The sequence below is a fragment of the Botryllus schlosseri genome, chromosome 3 (genome assembly GCF_051294905.1).
Source record: "Botryllus schlosseri isolate E-star chromosome 3, Bs_hap1, whole genome shotgun sequence".
Classification (NCBI taxonomy): domain Eukaryota; kingdom Metazoa; phylum Chordata; class Ascidiacea; order Stolidobranchia; family Styelidae; genus Botryllus; species Botryllus schlosseri.
This window is the reverse complement of record NC_137238.1, coordinates 31,423,702-31,442,021: the sequence shown is the minus strand read 5'-3', so window position 1 is coordinate 31,442,021 and position 18,320 is coordinate 31,423,702. Positions and strand designations below refer to the sequence as shown.

At 42.1% G+C, this 18,320-nt stretch overlaps 2 protein-coding genes across 2 annotated transcripts in view; one reads left to right on the top strand and one right to left on the bottom strand.

Moving 5' to 3' along the window:
- The window catches only part of LOC145435012 (uncharacterized), a 544,696-nt gene that overhangs the window by 251,747 nt on the left and 274,629 nt on the right, over positions 1-18,320 (bottom strand). The window lies entirely within an intron of this gene.
- LOC145436370 (uncharacterized) lies at positions 10,644-17,104 on the top strand. Its single transcript, XM_080313717.1, has one exon. It carries the CDS (start codon positions 10,898-10,900, stop codon positions 12,245-12,247), a length of 1,350 nt encoding a protein of 449 aa, XP_080169843.1. The 5' UTR covers positions 10,644-10,897; the 3' UTR covers positions 12,248-17,104.

Genomic DNA, 18,320 nt, shown 5'->3' with positions numbered 1-18,320 from the left:
GCAAGCTGACTTTTTTATTTATCAGCCCATCATTTTTTGAGCTGGACCACGGAGCATTTTCAAAATGGAAATGAGATCACTGTTATAAAAGGTTTGAAACAACCTGATGTGCAATCTACTGGTGTATTTTATAGTAATATATGGAAGAACAAATATTATTGACATAATTCATTCACAAATTTTTACAAGCAGGTGCATACAGTAAGCCCACAAGAAGTTGCATCCATTACCGTATGGTGGGCCAAAGATTAGTGCTTCTTTGGGCTGAAAAAGGTTGTTTCGGACCTGGTTACGGCACACAACCAGATAACCGCACCGACCTATCAGTATAGCAGGGCTGTCAAACACACAACCACCAGACGATTTCATCCAGCCCGTGCAGAAATCTGGTGCAGACCCAAGCAATCACCAGAGCTCACATTAGAGATTGCCCAATTCAAAACCTATGTTACACTCCACTTCTGTGTGCTGTCGACAGTCGAAAATTTGCTAGTGTGACGCCATATTCACTAACAATGTGTTCATACATCATTGTAAAATCCGCTAGTGGGCGCTAAAGAGTGTCCGGAATTTGATCCACAAAAATATGGTAACCCTAATCTAGATACATGTATTGTGTAAACAGAACGATTGCTATTATCACCTCAATAGTATTGGCCGTCGGAGTAATTTGTCTGCTCTGGCGGCGAATACTGCCGGCTCATGCTCCAGTCAAGAATCGCTCGTGCTTCATGCATCTCCGGCGACTATCTGTCTTATCGCTGTGATGGTCACAGTATTACACGCTATCTTCACCAGTACCGGTGGCGCGGAGAACTTGTCCGTATCATTGCATCAACAACAAGGGAATCGCGCCAGTGACGCAGCCTCTGTGCGTTTACGCAACGAACGGGCAGTTGATGATTTAAACACCAGCACTATCAGCGTCACATGTCACGCTTCAACAAAGTCTCCCTCCACCTGCATACGCATTGCCGCCGTGAAGGGAGAATGCGAAGTAGTCGAGTGATTACATAAGATCTGTTTTATGGTATTTCAGAAACTTGGATTCGCAACTTATAAAACTCAGTGAATTGTGCAAGTTACTTCAATGAATTGCGTATATGAATTGCGCAAGCTTCTTGTTATATACGGTAGGCCAGGGCTGGCCAACCTTTTCAGCTAACGGGCCACATTCGATTGACGAATTATCGCGCGGGCCACTAGCCGCGCGAAGCGCGAAAATTTTTTGATGTTCATAGGCCAATAATATTGTCATTTGACTATATTGCGGGCCTGTTGGACATCGATGGGCTAATTTTGCGAGGACAGGGCTATTCGGCGCATGGACATATCAATATCGAAAGATGCGACCAACATGCATCAATCATTTCGTGCCTAGGTTTCATAGTCGACGGTCTTACTGCGAGCGCAACCGCAATGTCGCATATGTTGAACGACACTTTGTCTCGTAATCGCAAATATAGTTAGACTCAATCTGATACATTAGGTGTTCTTCCATTATCACAAAAGGGCAACAATATTAAAAACAAGAAATCGAGTGACAACATGTTGCGCCAAGCTTGTAGAAAATTTTTACCTATGATAAATCTACCGCAAATTACTCTGCTTTTTTGTAGTGTACGAAGATATACCAATATGTGAATGGCTGATGGATCTGTCAATGCGTCGGAACTGATATTTTCGTCATCACATCTCAAGTGTTGCGGCCAGAATAATCAAATAATTGGTTGGTGTTGCAAGTTCACACTCTGTGCAATCCATTTTTGATGATATTAGAAATTTCGGAAATGACCTCGCGGGCCACTCAGAACCTTCTCGCGGGCCACGGGTTGGCCGGCCCTGCCTCTGCGAATCGTAATCGTTTATAAAATTCTCATCGCGCAGCCTCTTAAACCGCACCCCTTCCCCACTGTGAGAACCAATAGAGCCAATCACGAAACACTATTCTTAGTAAAATAAAGCTATACAGGTATTTCTGAAAGGTTGTTAGCGGTCTATTCGAGAAGAATTGAAATACAATATCAACGCTATTCCCAGGTACGGAAGTTCATTGCTTACCTTTCCGTCACGCTGAGAGAGTACCGTAAACGGATGAGCGGGTATAGTATATCTGCCTCACCAAATGGAACCACATACCGTGACTTCAGCGTCCCTTTGTAACTTACGCTTATCATCTTCGAGCTCACTCACGACAGGGAGGCAATTGGAGTTGGAGTAGTGTTGAAACGACCGTGAACTTTCGTACTCTAGGAGATTGATGTAGGATTAGGTTGAGATCTTTACAAGGTTATTTAGTTATTTACAGATTACAGTATCAGTCGGTATCAGTAAGTACCAGTCGTATAAGGATTGATTTTAGGCACATTAATAGAAACTGGATGATAGGGGTGTTTACCAGATTTCCACTTCGCATTGCGCACCATTCCAATTACTCAAATACATCCAACAATATTAAGGCATCATTCGTTACGGAGGTATTTCCCAGGGTGTAGTGCGTTCTGTTTACTTGTAACACCTTTTTGGAATTCTTGCGGTGGTACACGAAATCAGCGCTCACTATACACCACTGGGATATCTCTCAATAATAATAGGTGTTTTAACTCATATCCACCCATTTCAAAGGTGTGAAACACATGTGTCCAGGGTGCATATACCCACCCATATACCAGGGTTGGTATGTAGGTGTAAATACACACCCTTTTCGCCAAGAGTGTACGCTGCACATTTACGATACACGATTTTCGTTTCGTGGTTTACGTATGCTTGTATATCAGTGGTTCTCAAACTGGGGAGGGTGAAAACGTCTGAAGAGGGGCGCGAAGCAGCTGTTACCAGATTTTTTTGCGCTTCGCGCGTTTTGCCTCTAGCTCAGGATGTTTACTCTGTATATTGTCTCAATTTCATATTCGACATTTATAGAAATCCTGCTGTAATCTATTTCGGGACTTCTCGGACTGGAGGTCGCAAAACGTTATCCGTTACCAAGCCATAGTAGAATCAATCAAGGCTCGATCAACTGTATACGGACGCTGTGCATCACTTTCTACATCGCTTGTCATTGTGAAGTTTGTTCTTATTTAGCTAATAAAGTGACAGTGCCAAAAGAACATTAGGCATAATAAAATTGTTTTCTCGTGACCTTCTGAGTTTGCGGGTGGAAGTTCTCGTATATGCCAGGCACAGTGGTCCCAAGGCAGGATTTTTCAAGCACCCATATTTGTGATATTCTAATTTTCCTTATCTTCCACATCTGGGTGTTTCGGAAATTTGCCGGTGAGATCCTTAAGCAATATCCCTATGCAGTCGAGTCGCCTGGATGTTAAAGTGCGACTATTGTGATTCTTGTTTTATAGGTAACTCTCGTTTACATACTTAGTGGACATGCAGGCCATACATATAAACGTAGTCCTATTCGGTCTTCGGCTAAAATTCACCACTCATCAGTTGGTAGGGTATTTAAAGTACCACCGCACTGTTGATTTTGCTATGGACCAATGGCTATGTTAACTAGCCGTGTTTAGAACCACTGCTTCACCGTTATAACTGTGACCGCATAGACCGCGCTAAATGACTGAATAGTAGTATTACACTAAGTATCGATTATTATAGAAGTAGTTTCGTAATCAACATGGCATATGCGGTTTAGCAGATAAACTCCGGAAACACGGAGTAGTGACCATGTATGGCTGGTGGCTCAATGTTCATGTTAATAGATATGTTTTTAACGGGTACCAGCTTTTTCTATCCACCAGTCTGTATATGTAAATTTCAGAAGTTGATATAAGAATGTTGCGCAACCACCACATGTCGGGATCATCGTGTAACTAACGTGGATCACGCGATTTGTATTACTTTCAGGACTAAATGTTAATCAGGTAACGGTGACAAATAGAAAACCTACTCAAGCATCGCTGACTGAGTTCGAAACGACGGTTTCACTTTTATCTCTAACAACGATGCTTCAACAACCAACCACATCACCGAAACCGCGGAATAAGTATTGTGACGCAATATACAAACTTGGAATGGCTGAAATGGGTTTTGGCGCTTTGTTGCTTCTATGTGGAATATCCGCTGCAATAATCATGCCCGACGTAATAGAACAACGGGATCGACATTCAAACTGGTCATGTATCGATACAAGCGTGTTGCGTTTCACCTCTCAAGGAATATGGTGCGGATTACTTCTGATCACGTCGGGTTTGTTCGGCGTTAGAATCCGGAGCAAGCCCTCGAGATGCATGTATATTGCAAACACAACGATCGCGAATCTCACCTCAATAGTGTTGGTCATTGGATTGCTTATATCGGCAGGTGCGACGAAGTATGCCAGCTCTTGCTCTGAGCAAGCATTGATCGTCATTCATGCAGCTACATCGATTATATGTCTTCTCGCTATAGTGGTCACTATCGTACACGCAATTTTTACCAGCGGTGAAGTTTGTTGCAAGTAAAGTACCCGCCGCAGCAGCAGCACGAAGCGCCGATAACGCAGCGTCACCACCTTTACCCACATCCTCCTGAATGCATAATTCTGTCAGGAATACGGAGTGCAAAGCAGCCGAGTGATCACCCAGATACATGTTTTATAAACTCACAACTAATTCTGGTTTACCAACAATGAACTGATTTGAAGCGTGTACTATGATTAATAGATATGCTATCTTATAAGGCAATGAATTGAGTAATTAACACTATGACTGCATATGTTCGGGTCCACATCCGAGTTCCAGCCAGAACCAGAACCATTCCTGCTACCTATTATAGTGGGATGACTATTAAGATCGCGGGGAATATCGTAACACGGTCTTCTGCTTATATGGTAAGAGTATGCGTAAGTTACATAAATCCCGTGCAAGTGGTATGGCCCATACGCTGCACAGCACATGTACATGGACGATTAAAGGTTGCACTGATAATGGAGTACATCCCATAGTGTTAAATGCCCAATGGCCAGATCAACAAGCGGTGGGAACTGCAATATATATTACTAGGGCAAGTTTTTGCTGCAATTAAATCCGTGAAAAGTTGCATTTATTTTTTCACAAAAGTTGTTCTAAAAGACCACCTTTTGCTCGGTTGACTTTTAAAAAAAGGTCAACTTCCCAGTTTCACTCCCGAACGACAGTTTTCCATCCGCATTCTCTATTGTTTGACTAAAAAAAGGTCAACTTCCCGGTTCAGTTCCCGAAATACCCGTAAGAGCGTTACTTCAGTGCTGACTTACGGTATTTCAGTCGAATTTGGCCGCGTATTTCACCAAAATCGAAAATGCTTTCATGAAAAACCGGAAACGTTGCAAAATGTTGCAAAAAGTTGCATGAAAAAAATAGATAAAAGTTGCAAAAAGTTGCACTATAAGATTCCTTCAACCAGCTTAGAACAGCATTATACATATCTTCCGAGTATTTAGGAAGCTGCCGGAAGCTGTAAAAAAAGTTGCAAAAGCCGCAAAAACGTGCCCTCTGTTCGTTGCTTATCCGCCACTTGCCACAATAATTTATGGCATCTGTTCTTCTGAGAGGTCAACATTTTCTTTATGAATATAAATGCAAACTACTACACCAGCATGACAAATTATGCCCCTCAAGGAATCCCGTGCACTTAGCTATCAAAATAATATTGCAACGGAGGCAAATAGACTAAATTGTGGCTTTCGAAGACCTGGTGGTATGGAGTGAAAGTATAGGTCTCGAGGTGGTACGCAAACGACAGCTGAGAACGAAAGTGAGCCGTACCATACGTCGGCAGCACAGTGACCATGAATACGATTATAGGCCTGGTGTAAAGGACCAAGATTTTGAGACACCATGAATATCAAATAACCTGCCCAGCCTGCAGTCGCAAGGCCAACATATTATATGTCCATGTCCGCGTGGCCGGTCATGGCCTCCTGGCTTATGCTCAATTGCTCGTACAACATCGGTGTTCATTTCGTAGGAGTGCTTCCAAAAGGCATTCACGAACGACTAAGGCTATCGCATCCATAATGAAATAGTTGTTTTGTTATCATTGATATTTTAATATGATTCTTATCGTTATTATAAGATGATAGCTCGGTGCTCAATATCTTTTCGATACTATGTTGTTGATTGATATGTTGATTGCTCGCGTATCCCTCTCTCTATAATTAGGTACTATACATGCCGCATCCCATTGCGTAACGCTTGCGTGATCGTGTGTGCGTTATGTTCGAAGCTGTCACTTAGCTCAGTGGTTTTCAACCGCCGGTCCATGGACACGTGCCGGTCCGTGGCCAAGTTTATTGGAATTTTTTGTTATCTCAATTCCAAATTGCAAGAAGTCTACCGATTGTCCATGAATGTGAGAAATAAAACGTCAAATTGTACGTTTATTTAAATTTAGGTGGGTATTTTTCTGCATGGTGTCGTAATGGAGAGTTCATAGTCTACATTAAGCGTACGTCACAATTGGTGCAAGTGTTGCACGAAGCTGTTTGAAATTAGCCTGCAATTTGTTTCGGACAAGTTACATGTGAAAGCTTACTTTGTAAAATTCTGACAGTACGGCACTTAGCAGTTGTTGTTGTTGTGTTGTTGTTGTTCTTCATTATTAAACGAAAATATTTGGCGCTTATCGCCTAACGGCCGTTTGCACCGCTGTCAATGACATTGTACATCAGATACGAAATTATGACAAAGAAACGGAATAATGTAGAAATACTCGCATCATAAAAGGCGGTTTCACCAAGCCACGGTCATAAGACGGTTACACAATAACACAAAACGATAAACACAAAACAATTTTCAAAATAGTATAATATACTCAAGTTACAAATTGCGATGACACAAATTCAACGGCATAACGAGATATTTGATAACCAATGAGCAAATCGAAAATGAAAACATTCTCTTTTAAAATTGGGCACGCTTATCGATACGAAATCTGCGATGAAAAAATCATTTTTTGGATAACTAATTAAAATTGATCCACGGTTTCGGGGTAGCGGCAGTAACTACAAAAACCAGAATATACTATTCCAATTTCAAATGAGTACTGACCACTATGCAGGTGAAAAATGATGCAATCTGTGAGCCGGTGTCATGCAGTGGCGGCTTATGATATGGCGAACTTCTTGTTCCGAGAGCACCGGCAAATCGCGATGAATCAGCGCAGTGTCGGAAAAAGTATTCGCCAATCTGTCCGTTTTTTCATTGCCATGAATGCCAACGTAGCCAGGGGTCCAGAGCAATGATACGCTGACGTCACATTCTCCCAATTGCTTTAGTGGAGATAAGATTTCAAGTTGGAATTTCGAATACAAACTAGGGCACTTCATCAGTTAGGATATTCGTTTGTGTCGCGGTTTCTGGAGATACAGCTCAGCGCTTGGTCGATCGCTATGAGCTCCCTCGACAAGACAGAATGCTCCCCTGAACAAGCTTCAGCTACTGACACATAAAGTGATGGATAGGCTACGGACCCCACCTCCAACTTTATAGATTTAGAGCCGTCCGTATATATAGGCGTGTGTGCATCGTAATGATCGGCAACAGGACTTTAACAAATCTGGCTGTAGGCTCCGAAAACGTCACGTAAAGTATACTCTCTGCGAAGAGAGAGAGAGAAATTGACACATGGTTGAAGCAACGACCATGTAGGAGACGAGGGAAACCGGTACCTGTTCAACCCGAAACCATTAAAAAGCGATGATTTAGTAAACGTGTTGAACGTCTGGAAGTTTGGATTCACGAAACTGTCGATATCGTGTCAGGTTTCTTCGATAATTTGGTTGGTGACAGGGTTGGCAGAACCCTGGTTCAAGAAGTGACAGCGGTAAGTCATAGAAATACACTTGTGCCGGAGATGTAACACAGCAAGTTCGCATTTCTTACAAACTATACCAAACCAGCACAATCAAGCTAGAGGAATTACCTCTGGACTTCGTGTCTTGCAGAAGCTTCAATAGAACCACATATAAACAATACATATTACATCTATATGGCATCATTGAATGAAGTTTCCAATATTACATTTAGCTGCATGTATAATCTGTAATTAACTTTTGGGTTTTTGTTAGTGGTATTCGTGGAGTTTCCGACTGCGTTTATCATTTACACCAGGACGATATCTGCCGACATGTAGCACGTCCCACTCCTTGGCTTTTCTAAAACACCGCTTACGCGGATCAGATAGCGAAGAGGGGCCAAGGTAAACCCGGATTTTGGAGTCGACCTCGGACGGAATCGAACCCATAACCTATTGGTGTTGCAGCTGTGGATCATACGACTACGCTATGTCGCCACAAATGTAGGGTTGATTTTGATTTTTGAAGATACACCGGTCTGCAGCATTTGTTTTGAAGTTCTACCGGCCGCGAGATCGAAAAGGCTGAGAACCATTGACTTAGCTCATGATGCCGCGTCATTTTTCATCGTGTTGATCGGGCGAGAATCTTGCTGTTGAGTTTGGGTTGTACTTCGGATACTTTTACTCTACAGCACCTCCAAAGGGGTAATTCAAGCGTCTTTCATATCTTGCCCATGCATCGGATGCGACGGGAAACGGGATAGCACAGTCCTAGAGCGTCTATCGGAGTTGCGGGCAACTTCTCCAGTCGGCGGGCCTGATAAGGGAAAATGAAGTGCTTGACGGACCAGATTCCTGAATCGATTGATTAATCGCGAATATACTTATCCACCGATACAGGGAATAAATCGTCTTCAGGGTGAATTGCACAGATGCTCTCGGATATCATGTCGGGCGTATATTTCGGACTGTCTCGCCACTAGGATATCATGTCGGGCGTATGTTCGGACTGTCTTGTCTGTGATAGGTTTGGATTGCTCTGCAAGACATGTCGCGGGTCGCGGCATCAGATGGCCGATTAACTTTCTGAGACACCTCACTCGGCGGTTCAAATTTAGCGGGTTCAAATGTCTCGATTATAGTGGTTAATCGTCATCTGTGCGACGGAAGCAGGCCGATTACTTATGCTTAATCGGCGATCGCGGATTGATCAGCATCTGTGCAATCCAACCTTAATGAAAACAAAACAGTATTGAACAGTGTCGGTCGATCAAGGTTGTCAGCCTGGCTGTTGTTAGATTGGAACGTAGCTTTTTCTAGGTAATGTCTATGGTCGAAAATGTTTGCTCGCAAATGTATGCGCGGGATTGCGGCAGACTGGCTGCGGACCACATTATCATGTAAGACCGGAAACTGTCCGCAGGCCGCTCAAATCCCGTCGCGGGCCGTATGTTACCCGCCCCTGTTCTATCGTCTAGTACGGTGGTTCTCAACCTTCTCGACCGCGGACCGGTGAAATTTTAAAACAAAGTTGCGGACCGATGAACATTCAAAAATAAAAATGAACCCTAAATTTAATTACGACAAATGTATGTAATTTAAATGTAAACTTCATTCGTTGCTGCCTTTTTGATATTAGATATTTATAAGTGGCTCTATTGAAGTGTCTGCAAGACGAAGCTCGCGAAGTCCCATCAAAGGTAAAGTTTAAAGAGAGAACGTTTGCCAACCAATTCGGCTACATAACGTTTTAGTCTTGGAATTCAGTTTAATTTTGTCAAAGTACACAATACACAAGTATTGATCGTTACACAATCATTCAACAATGTTTAGGCCATGATATGATAAGTTCGTCATAAGTGCATTGATCGCCATGCCGGGCATGATTTCAGAACTTGTGGCGCCGGAATTCGTGACAACTATACGCACAAGCACAGGAGTTTCATAAAACGAGCGATATCTTTCAAGCGTCTGATCTTAATTTGACATTACCTCAAAACCAACGACACACGCAATATATAGACATTGATTGCAATCGATAAAGCACGATCGGGCGGTTTCAGGTTATTTGCGCCGTGTAACTTAATTCCATAGTCAGATATACGTGACGTTCTACAAATCATGATTCGAATTTGTATTTTGGTTTGAAATTTAGTGAGCACAGGCCTGTGAAGTCGGCTGAACGTTATACTGTAATTCTTACTATCTGAACATGCAGATTGTATATACTGAAAAGGTGCATATACCATGAGCTCGATCCAGTGACCGTATACAGCGTTATATCTTCAAGGACATTTGTCAATGGCAGAAAGTCGACGCGAGGAGTTGCGGTCGGTGCGGCTGTTTGATTTCGCGCGAAATCTTGCCGCATACCTTTTAGGAAGAGAGTTTCAATCCTATCGGTCTTCACTGTTGTCTACTGCCGATTTTTCAAGTTGAACATTGTGACATTTTGATCATCTTGAATACATCAGTCATGGTTCATGCCGAGCATTGCCAGTCATTTTTTTTCGAGTACCGATTTCGTAGCGCTCTCGCGACTAAGAATTCATTTTTCAATGATAATGAATATTCCGATGTCATTACTTCTCCCAGAATACGCGTATACATGAAAACGACCTTTCGTGGTAGTGATCAAACTGCGTCGTTGTGACAGGCGGTAATTCATAATCGCAGTGCACACAAGTGGAATTACGCCTGTATAACTTTAGCGATAATATTTAATTTGCGGTCCGATGAAAGATACATGTTTCATATTTTCAAATTTACCCGATGTTATTATGCCGTAAAGTGTGCCACTTAAAACTCGACTCGACTAGGCATCGAATCGTTCGCATATAGTTGATATCGCCCAGTAGCAATGTAAAAGCAAGAACCCAGCAAACGTCGTTAGCATATTTGTTTTAAGCGTCATAAGATCGTATCCCTTTTTATTTTCGCACCAAACCCACTACATACCGTAGTCATATGACTGAAAGCCGGTACAAGTGTGTTCAGTTTGAAGAAGTAGATGCGTTACATTGTCAGAGATGAATATTAAGACAATCATTAGCAAAGTGTTAAAAGGTGATGATGTTTCCCCTTATTTTCAGGTTTATCTCACTGTGTCCTTATTGAAACATACATGGATAATCACGAATCTTCATCCGTTGCCATTGAAATGTCACTGATCGCATCGGAACAGTCGGAGGGCAACAATGGCACAGTTGCGGTAACAGAGACACGGTCTGCTCACGACCGCCTGAAAGAGTCCCGCTATCAAATATTGACAAAGTGGAGAACAGCGATATTCACGCTCGGAGTGCTGAACAGCGTGATTGGAGTCTGCATATTTCCTCTGTATATCGCATTTACGATTTTATACAAACAAACATATAGTCCGTACGGCGACGGTTCTCCGAACTTACTGGTGGCGACTCATGTCGCAGCAGATTTGGGCAAATTTGATAGCCTGGGACTGAACAGCAGTATGATGTTGCTGTTGTGTGGCTTGTCCGGAATCGTCACCAGATGGAAATCATCCACTATCAAAGTATTTCCTAGTTTGTTGCTGTCAGGTGCGGCGGCAGTGAGCTGCATTGGGGGTTTTGGTAGCAATGTATTCAACGTAATGTTGCACGCTGTACCCTATACAGGTTTGATGAGCCCTATATGGAGTCCCGTAGGACATGACGGATTCAATATGCTCATCGCCCTGGCAACGCTGTGTTTGGCTGGTGCGGCTGCGTCAGTGACACAATGTGTGTTCTCATATCGAAGTTTGTATTTGTGCCTTTCCCCGCTTGAGCGGGAAATAACAGAAGACAACATTCAGATGACTCAACCGGGCCATTTAACGATGATAGCAACATCTCGTTCTGACACAAAATATCTTCTCTCGAAACGGAAGCAAACTGCTCTTTTCAAGATTGGAATAGCCGAAATTATTTTCGGCTTGGTAATCGTTGGCGTAGAAGCGGTGGCCTTCGTGATTACTGGTAAAGCCATCGGTAACATGTACAGGTGGCCCGCGGGAGACGATAACATCGAGATACACATCCGCTGGCCGCTATCGATTCATTCTACAGGACTTTGGGGGGGTATAATTGTATCTGTTTCCGGTGCGTTGGGAATTGCGTTGTCCGTGCGTTCGTCAGTTGGTATGGTAAATGCAAACATGGTAATGAGCTTGATTGCGGCATCGGTATCTTGCCTGGTGAATTTCGTAGCTGCGTACGCTATTGAATGGCAATTTGAGCGACTGAAATATCACATATCTGTTGCGGCGTTGAGTGCTGCAGCCGTGTTGCTTTGCGTGGCGCACGCCGCATTGTGCTGCAACAGTCAATGCTCCGCCCGATCTTTCCACGAACCAACACGGCCATTGTCGCATGGAGTCGCGAGCACAGATTATGTCCAAGTGGGTGTGGCCGGGGACGGCCTCCCGATTTTAGCTCCTGCAAGAACCAAGGAGGAAATTGGAAATAGTTTATAAAATTACTTATGTCAAACTATTTGATATTGCGATGTACTGACAATAATTTTTTCATCGAATTCATCAAACTATGTACTATTGCCAACATATACTGCTTATGATTGATCAATAACGTTTATTACTATGAAAAATCATCCATAGTGACTATGTTACAATTCGTTATACAAACGCATGCTTACTCATGTCGTATTATACTCTTATGTGTTTTCTTTACCAGGGCATGGTATGGTATGTTATGGAACGAAATTTCGGTATGGCATATGGAAAAGTGCAAGTATGGTATGGTATGGAGATTTCATATGGTATGGTATGGAACGTGTTTTCCATACTTCCATACTTTTTCCATACTTTGACAGTTTTGCCAGAACTAAGACAATAGTCCTATTTTCGATTTGTCAAATTGATTGCATACCACAGAAAATCGCTCACTGTCTACGTTCATATCTCAAATTGCGATTCATGACTCACCCATCCCGGTCGACTTCTATTTGAAGACAACAAAGTTTCGCGACGCGCATATGAATGAAAATAATATTGATAAATATTTCAATTTAAATATCATAAAAATGAATGATATCCGACCGCTGTCGCGTTACAATTCCTCGCCTATCGTAACTTCCGCTACGTAAATGACCAATGGAGTTTTAAAATCGTAGACGATGAGAATGTAGAATAGAAGTCACATGAATATTTTTATCAATTTGTTGAACTTGGAAATAATTTTCTGCGCTTTAAGAGGTTGATCATCACGCAATATCTGACAGAACCATCATCGTAATTCAAAAATATATAGCTTGTCTTGGGGCGACGTTACGATATGCCGGCCTACCACACGCATTGTAACTTCATGAAATCTGGTTATTTCTGATATAATGCACAGCGGACACCTTGATATTGGCTAATTGAGGTAATGCGTAAGACTCATAGATTGGCGGAAAAAAATAGACAGTTGATCAGCTGTCGCAAAATGATTGCAGTGATGTAAAATTATATTTAAACATATATTCTAATGCAGGTGTTTCCAACAGGTGGGGAATACCCCAATTGCGGGGAATTTAGGGGCTTCTGGTTGGGAATAGACTCACTTTGGAAAACAAATTCTTTACATTATTAACTGCGTTTATTAAACGTCAGTATGAAATGCCGATCTTATATGCTATATGTCTCTAATATTTCTTCACTCAATTCAAATTGCAATTCAGCAATTCGTATATTATCAGTGTCTCCAATTAGCGAGAATCGATTGGATAGCGGCTCGCGATCTCCCTTATATAGGTTGTTATTCCTTCGTATGCGAAATGGTGTGATTGAAATCACCTGATTCGTTAAAATATAAGTTCATATGTATATGGATATACAGCCGCCGGAGCATTACTTCAGTGCTTATTTACTGTATCTCACTCGAATTTTAGCCTGTATTTAAACAAAATTCTCTAATAAGAGGACAAAATCTCAAAAAAGAGGACATTTGGGCGTCCTCCGAGGACACTTTCAAAAAAGTCAAAAAAGAGGACAAACCCTCTTAAAGGAGGATGTATGGTAACTCTAGACCAGAGGTCTCAAACACGCGGCCCGCGAGACCATTTTGTACGGCCCGCGACGATATTTTGGATTTCGAAGTATTCGACAGTATTTAACTGCCAATTATCATTTTTTTATTTGAAAACTGGAAATTCGCCCCAAAACTACTCGAAAACAATGAAACTACCCCTCAAACTTCACTATTCCATCACTTTCAAAAGTTAGCACGCAGTGAAAAATCAATGAATACAATTGGACATTTCTATTGCTATGGCACAGTAATCATTATAGTGAAGTTGTTATGGATCTGTTCCAATATCTGAAGGTATATCCAACGCTGATTTAATTTGACTTGAGTAATGACATGATCAATAGCCTTGTTATCAAAAGTATGCCCAAACCCCGGATTAGGCTGTACTGCTCCAATGATCTGATATCAGAGCAATCTCCGTAAAATTCTAAAATATTCTACTTATAATTGTTGCAAGTCAGTTAGCTGCAAAATTATAACGCGACAGCTTTTAAGATGTCCTGATGCATTTGTACTCTCGCGTGGTGTATATAACTAAATATACAGCACCCATCCCATGTGCAGCAACAATTTTATTCAAATATTTTAAAATGTGATTTTTTTCGTGCCAGGCGTCAATTCACAATAGTAAGGTCCCATCAAATAAGCCCCACTCGGAAATACATTGAATTCCCCTATTGTTGGTGCTGCGGCCCGCGGCGCCTATCAAAAAGCAGGAAATTGGCCTGCGAGCACATTTGAGTTTGAGACCTCTGCCCTGAACTGTATTGTATAGGCCTATATTACACGTTCCTACATCGCTGACGACATATGAGATAAAGAAAATGGGGATATCATTGGTGCATCGGGGCTTTTTGAATGGATAATCTCATCCAAAATAATTAGGCTATAAACGCCGGAACATTTCCACATATCAAAAATAGAACATCACTTGAGAGGCTGGTCAAATTGCGAAAGTATGGAAAAAGTATCAAACATGGTATGGAAGAATGTTGCTATGGTATGGAAAATTGTCAAGTATGGTATGAAACGATCGGGCGGGTATGGAGTATGGAAGATTTCCATTCCATTCCGTACCATATCATGCCCTGTTCTTTGCGATGATTGCGTATGCGGATATTTTCTTTTCCGGGTACAAGTGTACTTTGATATATTCATGCCGCTCACTCGTGGTTTAATCAGGGAGATGTTGCAAAGTTCTAGATATCCCTGGTATAAACGTATTGGTGGTTTCACTTAGAATCTGAAGGTCAATAGCCCTATCATCTGGGTCAGGTATTCATATAATTATTATTCACCCTAATTATTCTTGAAAATATCCCTTCAAGCCCGGCGATACGCAATGTAAATTCGAATATCTAGACCAGGGGTTCACAGCCATTTCTTGGCCGTGGTCCATTTTCCGGTTTGAAAATGTGCTGTGTTAATTGACGGCGGCGATATGCCTATTTGTTTAAAGTATGCGCAGTTTACTCTCAATATGCCGATGATATTTAAATGTTGACCTCTCGGGACATGAAATCGCGCGAAGCGCTACGAAAATTTTCAAGTTGAATGAATATCCTCCAACAAACGACCAACGAAATAATCTTGCGCCCCCTCGATCCCCCCCAATTTGGGGTTTGGGTGCTGCAGGTACGGCCCTGGTAGAACATAGGCTAAATCTCCTGTGTATAATATGATCGTCCGCTGCTCCATTCGCGTCGCGAAACACAATGATCAATGATCCACTGTGTGATTGGGGTTTTAGTTCCACTATTATGGGGAATAATATAATCATTCTGGGCCAGCTTCAAACAATTCATTGATGAATGGGGTACTACAGAGAATTGGAGAAGGAGATTTTTAATATGCATGCAATGCTGTACAATGTACATTGTATGTCTTGTACGAAACAAACTGAAGTTGCGATGTCAGAATATCCAATCCAGAGATAGAATTAATTCATGTGACTCTTACATTATATACAATGATTTCCAGGCCGGACATTTTAAACCGGGTCCAAAGATTAATGCGCCCTGCTAAAGCCTCAATCCATTACGATTCGTTGCGGTGGTGCAGTATACCTTCACCAGAAGTTGCTGATAATTTGCAATTATGGCCATTTTTATCTTACAATACAGGGTTGTAATGACTCGAGTCATGACTCGACTCGACTCAGACTCGAGTCACGATTTTTTTGTGACTCGACTTGACTCGACTCATTTTCTTGTAATGGGAAAATGACTCGACTCGACTCGAGTCAATATTTGGGTTGACTCGACTTGTACTCGAGTCATTACGCATGACTCGACCCAAGTCATTGACTTGGCTTATTTTATATGACTTGAAGGTGAAGAAATTTGCGAATCACAATGGTTAGATCAACGCATGTGACGAATTCTGTCGACATCGCTATTTGTCACCACTGCTTTCGTTGCACTCGTCTGATATCAGATATGCCGTCGTAAAAACAAAAGACAATGGTACATAGGAGTAGCAATGCATTGTACAAAATCATCCAGTGATGGAGAGGTAATAGATCCTCCGCTATCAAAGTACTCAAGACTTTTCTATTGTACAAGCAAACTATCTAAGCAAAGTTCAATTAGAGCCAATGAAACGACTCAGATGGTCAAGTAACCTACTTGGAAGAGACTGATAAGCTCATGAGTAGATTTGAAGGCGATGATTCTTTGCATTTTTGGGCGACTAGAATGTGTGAGTATCTAATGCTCTTCAGTGTGGTTCAAAATTGCTTTTCAGTTCCTGCATCTAATGCACCAGTGGAACTTGTATCCAGTGGATGTGGATTATTCTAAGGCCATGCCGCTTTAACATATCCGAGGATCTCCTTTCCACTTTAGTATTTTTGAAGTGTAACTCATTGATTTGATCTGCTGTCTGTGAAAACACACATTACCCTCCGTCCATTTGACGTTTTGTTAGGTATGTGCATTGTGCACGTGAGTAATATTGAATGGCTAATATTGTGTGATGTTTGTACAATAGGGCTGATCAAAAATAACTTCTTTTTTTACCATACTGGGTGGCTACTTGATAAAATTGTTACGTTGCATAAAAAGAACACTGAATCAGGCTTAATTTTAAAAAGTAGTGTTATGTTCGTGCATTTTACGTTGGTGTCGTTTGTCTCTTATTTGTCTAGGATTAGTAATTACCGCCAATCATTATTTCCTCGTGTGTCGTGCTTTATATTTATACCCTGTGTTCTGTTCTCTCGTGGTCTTTCATTTAACTGCACTCTGGATCGTGTCGCTGCCGTAAAGTTATTCTGCTGTTAATATACTGATTTCTTATTGCAACCTCGTCGTATTGAGTTATTGTTCAAACAAGATCAAGAACATAACAATTGGTGTCAGAAGTCGGATTCATAGTTATTTCTGCGACGAAGATAAACTATGGAAGAAGGTATACTGAAGCTGCTCGAAAAGCAGCAGGCAATGATGGCGAGTCTACATGAAACGATGGCACAACAACAAGCGAAGCAGCAAGAGATTGTGGCTCAACAACAAGCGAAGCAGCAAGAGATGCTGGCGCAACAACAAGCATAGCATGACGAAGCAATGGCAAAAGTCATGACAGAGATGGCGCAATTGACGCAGAGGTTGAATCCCGGTGCATCAACATCTGAAGCTACCGCTCCCAAGTTTGATTCATTTGTAAAATCAAAGGAGAAATGGGACCAATATCTCCAACGATTCAACCATCACCTTGCAATTTACGGCATTTCCAACATGGAGAAGAAAAGAGCGTGTCTACTCTCATGGGTCGGACCTGAAACGTACTCGCTCCTACGTAATTTGTTTGGTGCTGCTGATGTCAGTGCACAATCCTTCGACGCGTTGACTGAGAAGTTGTCCACACACTTCAAGGACTCGATTCATGTGCAAGCAGCCAGGTACGAATTTTACAACTGTAAAATGCAGCCGGGACAATCGTACGCCGATTGGATCGCAACTCTACGCGGAATCACCAAAGATTGCAACTTCATATGCTCAAGAGATGGCTGTGATCAGAGCTACGTTGATGAGCTAATGCGCGATCTCATCATTAAAGAAACGCCGCACGCGGATGTGAGACGGGATTGTCTAACACAAACCAATCCATCCCTTGACGACGTTCTCAAAGTAGCCGCAACCCACGTGAGAACGCTGGAAACCGATAGGGTTATCCAGGGCGAGAGAAGCAGTAAAGACACTTCTATCGTCAACAAGATGACGGGAAGTTATCAAAAGGGGAAAAAACCTTCCAAATCCAACCAAGGCAACTTCCCGGAAAGACTGAAATCCTGCAGCCGCTGTTACATCGATCACCAGAGAAAAGACTGTAAATATCGACATTCAGTATGTCAGAAATGTGGTCGTAAAGGTCATATCATACCTGTTTGCATGTCTACCAAACCAAGTATCACGCAACAGGTCACATCCGTCAATTTCTGCTCAGTGCCGCTCCTCTCCTTCGACATCGATCAACTATATCGACGCGTAGGAAACCAGCTCTGGATCAACTCCAGCATCA

What these genes read in the sequence shown, in the direction of transcription:
- LOC145436370 (XM_080313717.1), top strand. Translation starts at nt 10,898, where the DNA reads ATGGATAATCACGAATCTTCATCCGTTGCCATTGAAATGTCACTGATC.